General features: G+C 46.1%; 1 protein-coding gene across 1 annotated transcript; it reads left to right on the top strand.

The window, feature by feature from the left end:
• The first annotated feature begins 1,412 nt into the window (after positions 1–1,412).
• Positions 1,413–15,930, top strand: LOC104334726 (eosinophil peroxidase). The gene is made up of 15 exons (XM_075440513.1): positions 1,413–1,449; positions 1,711–1,809; positions 2,653–2,895; positions 3,714–3,810; positions 4,677–4,852; positions 5,509–5,632; positions 7,509–7,638; positions 8,266–8,466; positions 8,575–8,890; positions 10,054–10,214; positions 10,595–10,847; positions 12,285–12,455; positions 13,250–13,487; positions 14,018–14,235; positions 15,890–15,930. The coding sequence occupies exons 1-15, from the start codon at positions 1,413–1,415 to the stop codon at positions 15,928–15,930; spliced, it is 2,505 nt and encodes an 834-aa protein (XP_075296628.1).
• Positions 15,931–17,553: the final 1,623 nt, after the last annotated feature.

Genomic DNA, 17,553 nt, shown 5'->3' on the forward strand with positions numbered 1-17,553 from the left:
CGAGAAGTAATGTTAGTAACACCAAGAGCCTGAAAGAGAAAAAATATGCAGCTTCTAACCACTCCAGACAGAGGGGAGATCTGATGGAGGAATCTGCTGCTTGGTTGGCTAATTAACGGATAATTCATGCCCTGGTTGCCCAGGTGTCTTGTATGCTTTGCTGGCTGAACACCAGCTTTGGTGGGCAGGATACCCTGGTTCCTCTTGAAGCTCAAAAGATTGCACCAAAACACCATAAACTCTCGTTGGGGGTGACACAGGACAGCTTGCCTGTGGACACGTGAAAGCCCTGGGTACTGCACTTACACCCCAGCTCGATTAATTGGGAGGACACACATAATGCTCGTGCAGCATTTGCACGGCTGGTGGCTCCAATCATGGGCACAGCGCTGGGCCACCAGCAAATGACGGTGCTCACCCTCGAAGGCGGAGGGTGTCCCTGCGCCAAGGGCAGCTGGCAGTTGCCCGGCTGTCGCTGCGGCACTAATACAATTGCAATGATACTTCACAAATACAAAACAAATAGCAAAACCACCCTTCAGGTACCTGGACTTCTGCTTGCGTACGATCTGTAGGCAGAAAGCCGCGCAGACAAGGTAGAGAGACAGCCAGGGTGATCAGAGTCCTTCATATGCCAGAGGCCAGCTTCTGATTTTGGTTTTGAATTTCTCTCTTGGGGAAAAATATTGGCATTGTGTTTTCAGCTTCTGAAAACCTAACCTTTACTTTTTTTTCCTTTTTTTTTTTTTTCAGATTTCGAATGATACAGATTTGTTAGCAGTTTCCTTTCTTATATTTTCTTTTTATTTATTTTGGCTTAGTAAGAACTGTGTAAATATTTAGACCGTAGGAAGGATTGGCTTCTTAATCTTGTAATATTTATATAGCTGCTTGTCAGTAAGACTTCAGCATTGCCTTTTGTGATCAGCCAGACTGATGTTCAGAAAATCAAATTATTTCTGCTACCTTTCCGTTTGTCCGCTGAAGTACAGACCTTTTTCCTACTGTATAGCTGTCGGAATCTGCGTTGAAGTGCTCAGCTGGCCCACACTTTGTTCCTTTCTAGACATTTCAGGGTGGAATCTCCCATTTTGCACCTCTGGCCTGTTCTTCTTTGCAGAGGAATAACTCTGTGACTGTCCATATTGCTATGTGGGTGATTTTACTGGAGACAGCTCGAGCTCGCTCTGTGCAGCTGCCTTGTTCTTTGTCCAGTCTTTGCCATCCGCAATGCTCAGCGTTATTTTACATGCATTTCCAAACCACTGCTGATCTGACGACTGTTTAATTACACAAACCATCTCACTAAGCAATTTTAAACGGGATACAACTTTGGTTTTCCCGTACAGAGATGTTGGCAGGTCTACCATTCAGACGCGCTGTGTTTGGACCTCGGTGTACTCCACAAACGCATGTTGGCGAAACGACCCGTTTCTGGCTTCCCAAACCGTTGGAGGTGTCAACCAACAGGGAGGCAGAAGCCCAATTCCACCATCAGCTTTTACTGTCATAAAATTAAGCTGATTTCTTTCACTTGCAGAAAAGAAATGTGTGCCTTTATTCTTTCACTCTTTTTACTGATTTTTAAAAAATGAAGTCAATATTTACTCAGAAGGAATGGAGAAGTGTGCACCTTTCTGTTAATCCAAGAAAACAAACCAGTAGATATTTCCTCTTGGCTCAGTCTGGTCCCATTTTCTCCCTTCTTAGCCACACCCAGGTCAGACCCAGCTAATTTCTGCCCTGGCTCAGGTGCTATAAATGACTGGCTTGTTTCCCAGTCCTCCCTGGGCTCTGCAGAGATGGCAGGTAAGATCAATGCTTTTTAATTTTGCATCTGTACTTGACTGATGTGATATTTCTGTTGTGGAGATTGGTGCATTCTATGAGTGAGCCCAAGGAGATGAGGAGACAGAGCAGAGCATTAGGAGCTGGTGGTCCTCCACACTTACTTCTCCCCCTGTATGTGAAATATGTTTATTTTGAGAAGCAAAAAAAGGGCAGCTTTTCTGCCTTGTGTAGCAATACCCCGCAATATAAGAGCGCAAGGAATAAGCAGCCTTTAGTCCCTGTGAAGATGGCTGAAGAATTTCCATAGATTGTAAATGTAAGGTAACCTGCCCCACTGTGAGAAGTTCATTAATTCTTACAAATTTGTCTGTCTTTCCTGTTTTAAGCAGTTAAAACATTGACTCCATTCCTTAAAATATATGTAATTATAGCCTTTTAGCTAAAGGTCTCCTTTCGGGGAAGGCACTCTGCTGTTGTATATAGCATCGATGAGAACAGATGATACGCATTTCTAGTGTTAATATGGAAAAGGAATAGAGGCAAATTTCAGGGAGCATCACGAGACTACTAGAGGTGGTCGAAGGCTGGAGGACCAGTGCCAGATGCAGCAGATTGTTTTGCTCAGTAGCTGGACCGAGGGGGCAGGGAGGGATATGTGGGGCCTGATCTCCTTCGCACCAGCCACCCAAGAAGGATCCTGCCAAGGGCAGGACACAGGACAGTGCCCTCTTCCAGCCCACCTTCTTAAGAGTCTCCATCGCTGAAACTTGGACTGTACTTGGCTATCTCCTCCTTGGAAGTTACCTGGCCCAGTTACTGAGTGTCCCATGCCCCGGGAATGTCCCTGTGTCCTGCCAACAGCTACAGCCTTTGCCAGCCAGAGTCCTGTTCATGGACCTGATCAGAGGGGTGCTCTATTTTATTCCTGGATCCTGAAAGAAACATTCAAGGCAAACCTGTCGATTTCTTGTGATGCTTCAGTGAAGCCCTGCCCATTCGGAAGATTTATATTGCGTTTCTCTCTAGGCATAAACCCAAGAATTACTCTCTTGGGATCCATCGTCACTCTCTGCGTCATCGGGGCAATGAACTTCTCGTTAAGCAGTAAGTTTCTCTTTCTCCTTTGGCTGCTTCTGCGCCTGAAAAGATGTGAGTCAAAACTTGGTCTGAGTTCCTAGTTAGATATAGCTCCATTATAAATTTGAAATATACTGTACATTGGCCCACTAACAATAACTAAGAAACTTGTCTAGGGGAATTGCCTGTTTAACCAACAGGTCTTCCGAGCACATCGTCATTTTATGACGGGGAGAATGGGTCAGAGATCATATATTTGGCCGCTTCTATGCATTTCCCTTTTCACAGGGAAGAATAGCTTCAAAAAGAAGGGTGAACAATAACTCCCTAAAAGCCTCCCAAAGCCATCAGAGCCAATTCTGTACTATGGGTAATAAACTATTTAGCTCTATATTCGCTTCTTGTCCTGTGACTTTCAGGACCTCAGCAATGGGGTGAAGCAGGAGAAGCAAGAGAAGCACAGATAAAGGTGTCCAGGTAGCACTGAACACACAGTTCCGTTTGAACTTGAGGAAGAGCTTCTTCCCTCTGAGGGTGATGGAGCCCTGGCCCAGGCTGCCCAGGGAGGCTGTGGAGTCTCCTTCTCTGGAGATATTCCAGCCCCGCCTGGCCGCGGTGCTGTGCCCCCTGCTCTGGGTGACCCTGCTTGGGCAGGGGGTTGGGCTGGGTGACCCACAGAGGGCCCTGTCCCAACCATTCTGTGATTGTGATTGTGTGAACTGTGGGTAAAGTGAGTCAGTGCACCTCAGCACCTAGCGATGGGGTGGGATGTATAGCTCCTGGTGTACTTTACAAAGTATCCTCAATTTCTGCTTTTTCTTTTTCTTTTTTTTTTTTTTTTCTAGCAGAGGACTCCTGGGTGCTGTCAGACTCCTCTCTCCTGAGCAGCATTAGTAAAGCTAAGCAGCTGGTAGACAGAGCATATCTACAAGCCCGAAAAAGGTAGGTCCTTTTTGCATGAGGGCCCCAACATTATAAGGAAATAAGAGAAAATATATGCGTGTTTCTTCTGTTTTCCAATGCATATTAATTACTGAGACACCTTTTTTTCAAGGGCTCTCCCTAGGGTAGTTGGAGAGAATCTTTTGCTTATTTTGGCTGGATTCTAGTGTCCTGTCCCCAGGGCCACCCTTCGTCACCCACAGCTATTGCCTCCTCCCCTGCGCTGCCATGGGCACCTCTCAGTAGTCTAGAGTGGCCACGCTGAACACATGTTGAGTCCTCTCCTAGCTGCTGAGGTTCTACCCCTCTCAGAAGGACCACAGTCGTGTTGTGCAGATGAGCACCCCATCACAAAGAAGTTTCGGTGGAAGTCAAACCCCAGGTATCCCTCCGTATATTGGTCCAAAAGGTTGGTTCCTGGCAGCAGGATGCTTTGGGGAGAAGTCTCTCTCCACCCATCCTACGGAAGGTTTTTCATTGTGCAAGGAAGAGCCATGGGACCAGGAAGAGAAGCAACAGGACCAAGGTTCTCTCTCTGGCCACAGAACATATCTTGTGACATACTGAATGTAAAATTTTATCTAGTCACTGAGTAACTCAGTTTTCCACCAATCTAGCTTTTCACATGATATAACAAAATTTATTGCAACAAGGACATAATGTAACCTTGAAATAGGAGATCACAACAATATGTGTACTGAAACCTATCTGAGATGATCTGCAAAGCTGACAAGCAGCCAACTTGTCCTAGGTGAGCAGAGCCTGCCAGGTGCCCAGCAGTGCTCTCATGTCTAAGTACGCACAGCCTAGTGTGACAGAGGAGGTCTGATTTCAGAGAAGGCACTTCATGGGACTCTTGTGTTCAGCTTAAAGGGAAAACTAGAGGAAAAGGTTGCATACCCAATGGATTTCCTGAGGCACTTGAAGGACCCAGTAGGAAGAACCAGGTCTGCAGTCCGTGCTGCCGACTACCTGGAAACTACTTTGAAACTCCTCAGAATAAAGCTGCGTCTCTCTGGGAAACGGAGATTCAATCTTACAGGTAATGCGGTTTAGACCAAAATGTCTCACAAACAGCCAAGAGTAGAAAATCTACCACAGCAGGAGTGTCAGAGAGCAGCTCTCCATGATCCAAACAACCAGTGATAACACCCTTCCCCACCACAGCCCCAGGTGAACGGACTTTAAGCATGCTCAGATGCAGACCAGACCACCTGGTGTTTTAATCATCAACTTTGGCAGTGCCTGTCTCACATCTCTGATGGTAAAACTAGCCTAACAATAAGTGTGACAAGCCTGGGACAAAACCCGCTGAGTGCCAGGAGGCTCTGACTGCTGAGAACAGAAGCCCCTCTTCCACTTCTGGTTCTCACACCCACCTGCCCAGGTTGCACCAGTCATAGTTTTGTTCCCAGTCTAGGGTCAAACGTTGCTGGTGATGGTGCTTCCCATATTCCCCTGGAAAGTTGTTCTGTGCCAACCCAGTTTCCCTAGCCCAGAGGTGAGAGCTGATCCACAAAAGGGTTTAGGCCACAAATTAGCAATTCAAATCCAGATGTTATATATGTGTTCTATACATATATAGATGTTATATATAGATATCTCTGACTCAGCTGGCTCAAATGTTGACCTAGAATACTGAGAAGCTAAATACAAATGAGTAAGAGCAGGTGTCATTTTGCATGGTTTCTCTTGCAGACCTACTAAACAGACAACAGAAGGAGATGATTTCCAAAGCAACTGGCTGTGACTACCAGATTCGTTCCATTAAATGCCCAAAGCACGACATTTACCGGACCATTACTGGGGAGTGCAACAACAGGTAGGGTTTGCGCGTGAGCAAGGAGAGCCTCAAGTCTGTACTTTGACCCAGGATAGACAGCTTAGCTTAGGGTCATTGGTGTAAGTACCTTTCAACAGGGCAAGAAGAGTGAAATGCTCATTTTAGTGGTGTCTGTAACGGAGGTTTCATTTCTACATAGCAGGAAAAAGATGTCATTTCTTGAAAATTTCATATTTGAGCCCATTGCCCTCCATGTGCTGCTTTGGGTAAAGGAAGGGACTTCTTGGGGTGGGAGGAGGTGAAAAGTTGAGGAAACCAGGTTTGGGTGCTCTGACAGCCAGCCTCTCACTTGGTTTGAGGCTCCACGAGTGTGGGTAGTACTAATGTCCCCAGGCTGGCTCGTATGAAAATATTCAGCTGTCGACATATCTGTGTGGCTACTGTTGTGGTGTGTAAAGCTGACTTTAATTCTTGGCTCTTCTAGCTTTGCATGTTGTGTATCCTTAATCTGAAAAAATGAGTTCTTCAGCCTTTTGCATGTAGCTTCCCTCCTGGTTCAAACCTGGGACCATACATTAATTTATTTCCTTGTTAGCTTTCTTCCCACCAGAAGACAGCAAAATTTCCAGCTTAATACTTGGAAGTCAAGGCTCGCTGTCCTGTTGTGCCATAGATTTTCTGCCTGCTGTGCAAACTCCAGCCCCCAAGGCTGAGTGGGACTTTCATCTGATGCACACCTGGCACGAAACAGATGTGCCAGATGTGAAGACACAGCACAACTCTGCATCACACGTGCAGGCAGCTCACACTCAAACTGCTGGTGTTAGTCAGTCTGGACCTTTACCCACAGGACCCAGAGCCTTCAGCTCCACAAGGACAGCAGTGCCCATGCTGGCTGTTTGGCTCAGGGAGGGGTTGTCCTTGGGCTTGCTAATCTCGTGGGCTGCCAGCGAGATAATGAGACACTTTGAAACGAGGGCACTCTGGGATATGTTACCATTTTTCCAAGGACCTTTCTCAGCTTGAGATGCACACCAGGAGTCAGCACTTGAATATTTTGCAAAAATCTGCCTGCAAGGGGAGCAATAGCAATCAAAACAAAAGCCACGGTGGCTCTGGGTTCAGTTGGTGGAATTGCTTCAGATACGCTGTGGCAATTGTTCCAGGGCATGCTCTGATTTCACAGCACGCTGCTGTAAACGCTGGGTACACCACTCCCTTTTCAGTATAGGCAGGTATTACCCAGGTCTTGTGGGTTTAAGAACTCAAACACAGAAAGTTGCTGTGCACCAGGTGGTATTCACTAACTGGTTTCCCTGAAATAACCTGTGTTTCTGTGTCCTTAGGGCCACAGATCATTGGATCAATCAGCATTACTGTTCTTCTGAACAAGTGTTGCTGAGTTTATATTTGAATTCTTCTGAGCAATATAAGGCAATACAAGAAGTGGCCACAGCTGCAGATTGCAGTTTGAGAGGTTCTGTGATGGACATGGGTAAAAACTCCCTGAAGGTACAGCCTTAGCACAGGTTCCTGCAGAGGTGGAGGGTCTTCAGCCTTGGAACTTTCCAGCCCTCAGCTGGAAAAAGGCACAGCCACCCTGATCATTGGTGATGGCCCTACTGTGAGACCCATTTTTGTCTGGAGCAACAGTGGAGACAGAGGTGCTACAGAGATTTAAATGCCAAAGAAAATTTATATAATGGCATGAGAAATCTTTTCTAAATGTCAAGAAACTTCATTTTATCTGCAGTAATAATCTTGGTATTATCTACTTCTTGGCATTTTCTGGCTGTCACCTCTTGTTACCTGAGTAATCAGACACGGAGTCAAGGTGCTGAAAAATGTTAGTCTCTACAAGGCTGTTCACTTCTGAAATAATACTGGTGTTTGATTTCCCCTTGTGATGCTCCAGAAAGCGTTCTCATCTGGGGTCCTCGAACCGTGCGTTTGCTCGCTGGCTCCCAGCAGTGTATGAAGATGGAGTGTCCGTTCCCAGAGGAGCGAGTGAAGGAAAGCTGTACAACGGGTTTCCACTCCCGCTGGTAAGAACTGTTATTCTTGCTCAGACAGCAGCAGTGGACACTGCCCTCGCTGCATCCATCAGAAATGAAACAGTGGCAACATCCAGAGTGCAAATGGTTTGATCCTTTCATCTGATCTCAGGTGTCAATCTGAGGCTTGGTTTCTACAACTGAGTTATGGCTTGGGGTGGTGTGTTTTTGTTGGAGACAGACATGAGCAAAAAGGTTGTGAATATTTAACTGAGCAAAGCATGGGCAATACAACATTTTCAGAAGCGTGCATCCCAAGGTTTGATGCAGACAGCACCACAGTGTGCTCAGATACAACAGGATGCTTGTGCAAACCATGAGGCTTTGGTGTTCCTCAGCTCTCATCTTGACTTTCTGGACGCGTGCATCAGTTTCAGCTGTAAAAGGCTTTCCGTGGAGCTGGGCTTGGCTGAACAACCGTGGAGTCAAGAGGGTGTTGCTTATCACATCTGTTTTGGGAGAGCTGGGGCACAGCATGGGTCTGTTTAATGCCATAATTTACTGTTACGAGATTATCTAAGATCACCTTATGCATGACATCATAGTGGGTGTTATACTGGGAGGTAAATTCACCGTGGTAGAGATAGTCACACACATTTCTATTTTGATTTTCTGCAGGTTAGAAAAGTGTCAAATGAAATTGCTCACACAGCAAACGAGAACATCACTCAAGATCAAGAGCTCTCTCTTGTCTTCATGCACTGGGGCCAGTGGATCAACCACGACATAGACTTAGCCCCTGCCAGCGGTGCAGGAGTGAGCCCGGAGCTTCACTGCGAGGCCAGTTGTGCCTTCAAGTCCCCTTGCTTCCCCATTAAGGTACCCTCACTGTCATTCCATTCCATGCTTTTTTAAAACAGTAAAAAAAAAAAACAACCAACCAAACATATGACTCTCTGAGGCATGGCTTTTGTTGGTTTGCTTTAGTTCCCCCCCGATGACCCACGGATGCTGAAGTCAAACTCTTGCATGCCCTTCATCCAGTCGGCATCCGTGTGCAATCCCAGGACATTTACTCGTGAGCAGATCAACGCCGTCACCTCGTTCATCGATGCCAGCACGGTGTACGGCAGTGAAGACGCTGTGGCAAAGAGTATTAGAAATCAGACAAACCAGCTGGGTTTGATGGCTGTGAACCAGAATTTTACTGATGCGGGGCTGGAATTGCTGCCCTTTGAGAACAAAGCGAAGAGTGTTTGTGTTCTCACCAACAAGAGCATGAACATCCCCTGTTTCAAAGCAGGTAAGGTGCATCTGCGGAGTAGTTCTCAGTGGCCCATAAAGTCAGAATGGATAATTGCGGTCAGGTGTCTGCTGTCTTTTTATATTTGTATGAGGTGCTGCAAGGCATGATTGCTTAAGGTGAAAGACAGGGGACCCTCACCCAAATTAAAAAACAATAATAATTGAACAAGAAATGTTTAATTACACATGAAAATTAATTTGTTTTCATTTCCCAAAAGAGTTACAGCAAAACATCCTCACTTTAAAAAGTCTTTTCAAAGGTAGGAGAAATTTTTAGTAGAGTAGTCACCAGTGTTTAAAACGTCTTTCCCTTTCCTCCCTAGAATTGACCATTCAGTTTTTAATTCAATCAATACTGATAATTAAAAGCTCTTAATCAATTTAGTTAACTCTCCCTGGTACCACATTCTAAATTTTTAATGTTTCAAATATCCCAACCTACTTCAGAAGACAAGTCTAGAAGTTTGTCTGAAATCTAAATAAATGGAGGACTCAAAACACAGAACTCTTAAAAACAGCAAATGATCCATCATAGGCACAACATTAAAAAAATATTATAAATGTGGACCTTGCAAAGTGGATCATAAGAATATAGAGTGTTCCCATTGCACATCACTTTCTTGTTCCCTCCACACAAGAAGAGCTCCTTGCTGAGTGAGGAGGTACTCGGTGTTTCTTCCATCAGATGTCAGAGGGTCTGCACTGCAGCCCCTCTGCTTTTCCCTCAGCACCTGTGCTGAAGGCACATTCACAGACCTCTCTGAGTTGTTTACAACTTGGGTGAACTGAGACTAATGTTCCAAACCAAATATTCACAGCACTGATATAAAAGAAGATTATGTTCTTGAGGTACAAAAGGAAGGCAGACATGAGATTTTTCACAGAACATGACATTTACAGTTCCTTCATGACCATGTGCAATACAGTTTAAATTGCCCAAAGCCTCTTCTCCAATGGTTTTGGCTGAATGGTTTGGTCAGAGAATGTTTTGTCTGTGCTGGAAAGAAATATCCAGCACGAGTAGTGACTACTTGGAAGCTTAACCATGAGCGTTACTCCCTGTAACACTGACTATCAGTTGTTACTTGTCTGTCCTAACAAAAAACCTGCTGCTGAAATAAGAAGTAGTTGACAAAATTCCTAAAATATTTTCCTTGGTAGGTGACAAACGGGTAACTGAAAACCTGGGACTTTCTGCACTGCACACGATCTTTCTACGAGAACACAACCGCCTGGTTACGGAGCTGAGGAAATTAAATCCTCACTGGGGCGGAGAAAAGCTTTACCAAGAGAGTCGAAAGATTGTGGTTGCCATAAACCAGGTACCGATCACTGCTCACTGCTCATCATCCAAGTGCTAAGGAATGGTTTTTCCTCCAGGAACAGGAGGAAAATGATGCTTTGCAGATCTAGTGGAGTTATTTATGGGAGTCGAAGATTATTAATAATGATGGTCCATCTGAGACAATGTGGGTATCCAGAGCGTTTTCATCCATTATTTTACCAATTTATAAATTATTTATTGTATTAAATGATTTTAATAGATTATTCCAAACTCAAGCCATTGCTACAGCTCTTTCTTATGAAGATCTTCATGAATTGTTCTACTGGACAGAGTATCCACATTCATGCTCTGCACTTGACTTCAATGGCATTTCTGCTATAGCTGCTGACAACTTGCTCTGCTTTTGTGCTTTTTCAGATAATAACATACAGAGATTACCTCCCGCTTCTGCTTGCAGAGGAGGCGAGCAAGTGGTTCCCTGTGTACAGTGGCTACAAGGAGAACGTGGATCCTACAGTCTCAAATGTTTTTTCCCTGGCTTTCCGATTTGGTCATACATCAGTACAGCCTTTTGTGTCCCGCTTGGATGACTCTTTTCAGCCTTTGTGTCCATTCTCCCATGTCCATCTTCATTTGACTCTTTGTGCCACGTGGAGGATTATAATGGAAGGTAAGAACATGGGGCAGCCAGCAGTCCTGGTCTGGTCCTGAAGCAGACGCTCAGGTGGAGGTCAGCTTGGTAAGACACATGAGCCTAGACTCCAAAAACTGCTTTAGCTCCATTTATTTAACTGGCCTCACACGAATTACAGTGCCTTTCAGCTTGGAAGGTGCTCGTCACATGTCTACCTGAGGGGCTGCAGAAAAAGCGATGGTCTGCTAAACACGGGGCAGCAGGACAGTGCTGCAGAACTGTCACCAAACACGGCCTAACGCTGGTTCTGCATTGTACCCAGGCAAAGGAGCCCTGCTGAAAGTTACGTGCTGTTATACTCCAAGCAGTGAATGTTATCAAGCACCAGCTCCCACAGAGGCGGCCGCGCTGGAGCAGGATTTTGCATCAGAACACACAGTTCTGTAGCTTCTTTTCCACAGTTCTGCAGTGTTGTCTTCCTCAGTTCACCGCACAATATTCGCATTCTTATTCTGAACGTGTTGGTAAATAACCAGAACACGTAACAGACTCAAACACCTTCTCAGGTTGCTGTGCATTTCTCAGCTCAGTGAGGCCCGAGAGCGTGAGCACTGCGCATTCACTCAAATAGTGCAACTTCTCACGCTGTTCCAGGAGGCGTGAGACTCACGGCACCAAATGCCAGCCAGCCAAAATTTGAGTCAATCTAAGCTATTCTATCTGCCTGTAATTAGTAGGCATTGCCAGAGGGGGATGCATCAGTCCAACTGAGCTAAGACAGCGTAATCGCTTCCTAGTGGTGGCCATCTCTCTTCACGACTCCAAAGCGAGTTACGGGATCCTGCTCTTGTACAGCTGATATCTGCAGGCATGAATCCTTCCAAAGAAGACAAATGTCTCTTCCAAATCAGTTATTTAACTAATTATGGAAAACATACCAAAATACACACGTGCAGCCAATTTCCTTGTGTTTTACTGATACTGTCGTCTTAACAGCTATGAAAAAGACATAGACAAACAGACATGAATTGATTCTATCACCGTATTTAATGTTTTAATAACAATTTGTCAATTAATAGCTAATTATAAACATAATCAATTGCAAAACCTAATCCTTGGACAGAACCCCATGTATCAATATGTGCTGGGGACTGACAGGCTAAGGAGCAGTTCTGCAGAAAGGAGGTCCAGGTGGGCAACGAGTCGATTTCGGGCTGCAGAAGGGAAGGTTGAGGGATGGCAACGGGGAGGGGTGGGGAATCTAGTTACCAAATGAAGACCTCATCTACTGGCATTCATGGGTATGTACATCTGTGCTAGTACATGTTGAAGTGGAAACAGGGAGCTAGGTGAACTCTACACAGCCCAGAGCAGAAATGACATCTAATGCAGTGCCGTTTCAGCTGCACCAAATGGACCATCAAAGCTAGGAGTTGGTACAAAGAGTCTTTTCCTGATTTGCAATGAATGCAGGTGGCATTGACCCACTGATACGGGGCATGGTGTTTGATCACGCAAAACTGATGAAACAGAATCAACTGCTTGTTGAGGAGCTCCAGGACCACCTTTTTGAGCAGACGGAGGTAATGGGTCTGGATTTAGCAGCCCTGAACATGCAACGGGGAAGAGACCACGGCCTTCCAGGTAAGGAGACACAGGTCCACATGTCCTGTAAACAATATTCCTTTTCCTTCTGCTGTTTATATTGGTTGCACAAATGTACTACTCTTTTTCCATACCAATGGGTAGAAACAGTACCTTGATTTGAGGGCAAAGGATGGATAGACAGTCAAGCTCAGGGAAGAAAAGGTCTCTGTGTTATAAAGATCTTTTTCTGAGGCTTTAAGACAAGGACAAAAGGCTTGGAAAGCACAAATGATAGTTGGGATAATGCAATAAAGGGGGGTAGAAAAAATGGCAAAGACAGCATGCGAGGTACTGAAGGTACAGCTTTCCTGTCGGCTAGGCAGACCGCCTGTGCTTTGTTCTTTGCCTATCAATGCTTATTTTGTGTCTTCAGATAACCCAGAGCTTTGAGCAGAAGTGGCTTGCAGCCACAGGTAAGATTGCCCCCAGGCGCTGGAGAAGAATGGGTGCTCCCGGGTTAAGCACAGCCAAATGGTTCTCTTTTCTAGGACTTTGATCCAAAACTGCAAAGACTGGTGGACTCACCTCACCTTTAGCACTAGGTAGCTCTACCCGACAGGATGCGAGGAACCTGTAGTCATGTGTAAAGATAACCCAAATTGTTTAGTGTGTGCATACAAAAAGGACTTTTGAAAGCAAGGCATGTGTTGTGCCTGTTTAGACAATGTCTTCCAGATCCTGTAATGCCATGAGAATATTGCTCATGGGCCAAGGGGCCTGTTTAGCTCTTGAGCCTAGGCAGGTGTTGGGGACACATGGGTCCTGATCAGCTGCTGTTCCTGCTTTTGCAGGCTACAATGCCTGGAGGCACTTCTGCGGGCTCTCCCAGCCTCAAAACGTAGATGAACTCTCTGAGGTGCTAGGCAATTCCAAACTGGCCAAGAAATTCATGGACTTGTATGGGACACCGGACAATATTGACCTCTGGATTGGGGCAATCGCAGAGCCCTTCGTTCCCCGTGGTAGAGTTGGACCCCTCCTGGCCTGCATCATTGGAACCCAGTTCAGGAACCTGCGTGATGGGGACAGGTAAGTAGCTCTGAGGACAAACCATCCCCGTGGCATTTATTGTGGAGAAAAAATGCCAACATTTTATGCGACACACTAATCCAGCCCATCTCCCCTACCCCAGTGTGTGCTCCCAACAAGACTCATACCTTGGTTTTAGACCAATTGAGAAAGGACTCTTTTTTCAAGCCCATTTCTACAGACCCATGCAGTTGAGGAGCACCAGCTCCAAGCCATGGGTGATCTGCAGTAGTCTCTGCCTGAGGTGACATTTACTCTCAGGCTACAAAAGGGGAAGATTTGTCACTGCATCCCAGCAGCCCGGTGGTGCTGCACAGAAGAGGCAGGCTCTCTGCACTGGCAGATGAGTGGCAGAATCCAGACCTGGCCATGCCTGGAGACACCTCTTTCTAAAGGCATGTGCCAACTACCTGATGAATCAAGGTGGACCTGAGCAGAGACTCACCTTGGTCAGATTCCCTTCTTGGCAAGTAACCAGCACCAAACGCCTTCAAGGAGACTGTAAGCTGCTTCTGAAAATATCATTGCAGATTCTGGTGGGAGAAACCGGGAGTTTTCACTCCGCAGCAGTTGCATGCACTGAGAAAAATCTCACTGTCAGCTGTGATCTGTGACAATACTCGTATCAAAAAGATACCCAGGGATGTATTCAAGGTCAACAGTTATCCTGAGAACTTCATTGACTGCCATGAGATTGATGTGCTCGACCTCTCACCCTGGAAAGATGAGTCTGAGAGTGGCACAAAAGGTGAGCAGTTGTCTCTCAAAAATAATCAATGTCCTACAAGGTCAGACTCTTGTGTGCCTAAAGCAATAAAAGAATTGGAGAGGGACTTTTCACAAGGGTGTGTAGTGATAGGGCAAGGGGGAATAGCTCTAAACTAAAAGAGGGCAGATTTAGATTAGATATTAGGAAGAAATTCTTCCCCATGAGGGTGGTGAGGCACTGGCCCAGGTTGCCCAGAGAAGCTGCGGCTGCCCCCTCCCTGGCAGTGTTCAAGGCCAGGCTGGATGGAGCTCTGAGCACCCTGGGCTGGTGGAAGATGTCCCTGCGCATGGCAGGGGGCTTGGAAGCAGATGAGCTTTAAGGTCCCTTCCAACACAAACCATTCTATGATTCTATGAATTAAGATCATCACAGTTACTCTGCCCCCCAAAACATGTTGACCATCCCTTCAGCCCCACCCAGACACCACTGGAGGTGGGCATGCTGTTAGCCTAGTCTCCTTCAATCCATCACCGTCATCATCCCTGAGTAGCCTGCCTCTTCCTCTTCAACTAGATGGGAAATCCCTGAAAATCCAGTCTGTTTTGGTCCTTGTGAAGGTGTCCTTCTCTAAGCACCTGATTCCAGGACGACAGGAGTCTTCCTTTGCAGGTCCATGAAGAAATCAATCAGCCCCACAATTAGCTAACCTGCTTCAAATTCTTACTTTGAGACTCCAAGCCCCTGCTCTCCCTTTGTGTTAAAGCATTTTGAGATATAGCTGGAGCTGTTTTGAGCCTGTATGGCCTGACACACCCATAGTTTAATACGCATAGTCAGAGATTATGATGTGTCACATGCTGAAAGACAGTAAAACAGTGTCCTCATACAGGAGATGAGGAACTAGCTGTGTCCTCTTACTGATAAATTTTTGGCATGTGTTCTCCCAGTTGGAAAAAATGAAGGGAGAACAGAGACTTGCAGAAGACGGGCATGGCCGGAGCAGAATAGACTAGATGGAATTTTTCCTTCTGGCAGCCCATTTATAGATGATCACGATACCTGGGGATCACACACTCTGTCCTTCTGCAAGGCACAGACCACGTAGCATCTCCATGCAATTCCTGTACTGAGTTTGATTAGCTGTATTAGAGACAGACATTGTGTTTGAGAGAGACATTTGCACTCTATCAAGGCTAAATTATGGTGACTTCACCCCATTCTTTAGGAACAGAGTCCAGCTGATGCTCACCTTCTCTGTAAACAACAGCAGCTTCCTGATTTCTTTTGTTAACTTAGTCTTACAGTCACTAAAATTTGCTTAGCCACTTCCTGTGGCTCTTTTATCACCAGGCTGGGAGGAAGCTGAGCTGTGTTTGCATAACCCAGAGACAGTGAAATCCCAGCTTGTTAAACTGCAACCGCTAACAGTTTAACCTTTTCAAGTGCCAAGAAATTGCCCCAGAAGCACTCGTCCCAAGGGCTGGCTGATGTTAGGTCACTGGAGGTACCTTTTGGCAAGGTTGGAAGCACCGCGGTGTCTCGGAGGTACAAGAACCTCTGTGGTGACCTGGTACTCAGTTACCCATTCACCAGTGACTATTTTAGCTATGGAGTCAAATAAAATTGTGGGCAGAAATACTGTGTCCCAGAAAGACTTTCTGCCTCTCAGGAGCTTTTTCTGCTTCGTTGACAGTTTCTAATCCTGCTCTTCAGACCAGCGCTGGAAACTCCTAACGGTGGCACTGAGCTGCTCTTGGGAAACTGCTCCCTGTACGTTGCGTTCAGCTGACTGCTGTCAACCGAACCTCGGCACGTGATCTCCCAGAGAGGAGCTTCAGACTACGTCTGCTGTTTTATTGGCTATGCTGTTATTTTTCATGTAATTTATTTGTAACAGCTTCCAGTAATGTAAGTCTTCAGACAGAAGGGTAATGGCATTTTTTGTCTGTTGCCCTAAAAAAAAATGTTCAGAGGTGTGCAAGACTTGGTTAGATGCTGGATGCTTTATGACTCTCTAAAGGCACAATGAAGACAATTTTTTTTAATTCCCATCCTCTATGGGTGTCAGATCCACAAGCTGGCATGCCTGCATTTCAGAATCAAATTTCTTATCTGTTGTACCTGCTCAGAGATCAGCACGTTCACGTAAGGTTTGTCAAAACTTTTCTTATCTGCTCCTTGTTTTGCACTGTTTAGGCTGTTTCTAATTAGTGGTGAGAGTTCAGTCTTTGAAGACACTGGAGAATGGCAGCTGCATCTTGAAGCCTAGAGACATCTTTTATTTAAATCTTACAGCAAATACGTGTGTTTGGGTGTGCTGGGTATTAATAAAATACATTGTATGCACTCATCTACATTTGGCACCAATTCTGGTATGTCAAATGTGTCCAAAGCATTCTTTGGCTGTGCTTCATAGCTAAAGATATCAGCATAAGAAAAGCAAATCATAACCTGGCTGGTGTGTAAATCACAAGCATTAGGGCTAAAAACCAATCATCTGGCTGGGATGATCGCTCCCAAGACCATATTAAGTCAACAAATACCAAACACCTCAAAATCGTATAAAGTTTCAATCTCTCCTTGGCACAGCAGCGAGGGAAGGAGGGGACCTGGAGCAAACAGGCGGGCAGCCTAAGGTGGAGTCAGCAGTGAAGCCTCTGGGTGCAGCAGGTGCCTCTGAGGAGGCCTGATGAGGGAGATGCTTGGTAGAATCCCATGGCTACAGCACCCGTGTGAGTGCTTTGCCCTGGCAGCGTGCTGGGAAGCCGTGCCAGTCTCAGCCCAGGCCCCGCCGCTGCCCACCCACAGCCCGGGGAACAGGAGACCCAGGAGCTGCTGGGGCCCCGGGTGAGCGACGGAGGAGGGGGACCGTGCTCATCCTGGAGTCCCCAACGTGTGGGGAGCGGGGAAAGGCTGTGGTGACCCTGAGCAGAGGAAGGCAAGGCAAAACCAGGCGATGGTCAGAGATCAGGACCTGCAGAGTGTATTTGGACTGAAAAATACATAGGTTGTGTTAAAAATCGTGAGATCATCAGGGCATGGCAAGGAGGTCAAGCAATGCATTTCTGCTGTTTGCCTCTGGCTTCCGAGTCTACAGGCATGTTCCCCTCACACTTTCAAGATCTGTCCAACCACTTCAGGCAAAATCTGGCTTTGCTTAACAGGAAGGCTAAGAAAAATGAAGAAACCACCAACCCGGCAGACACAGTAAGGTCTTTAATTCCCCTCTCCCAAAGCTTCTTTGCCTTTCTCCTCTCGGGGCAGAGGTATCTCCCAAGTCCACCGCACAGAAAAAGGCAGGAGACAGCGCCTTCTCCTGAGGGTGCTGCCAGGGGAATGTGGCAGCCCTAAAACCCA

This window comes from Opisthocomus hoazin, chromosome 20, assembly GCF_030867145.1.
Source record: "Opisthocomus hoazin isolate bOpiHoa1 chromosome 20, bOpiHoa1.hap1, whole genome shotgun sequence".
In the NCBI taxonomy this organism is placed as follows: Eukaryota; Metazoa; Chordata; class Aves; order Opisthocomiformes; family Opisthocomidae; genus Opisthocomus; species Opisthocomus hoazin.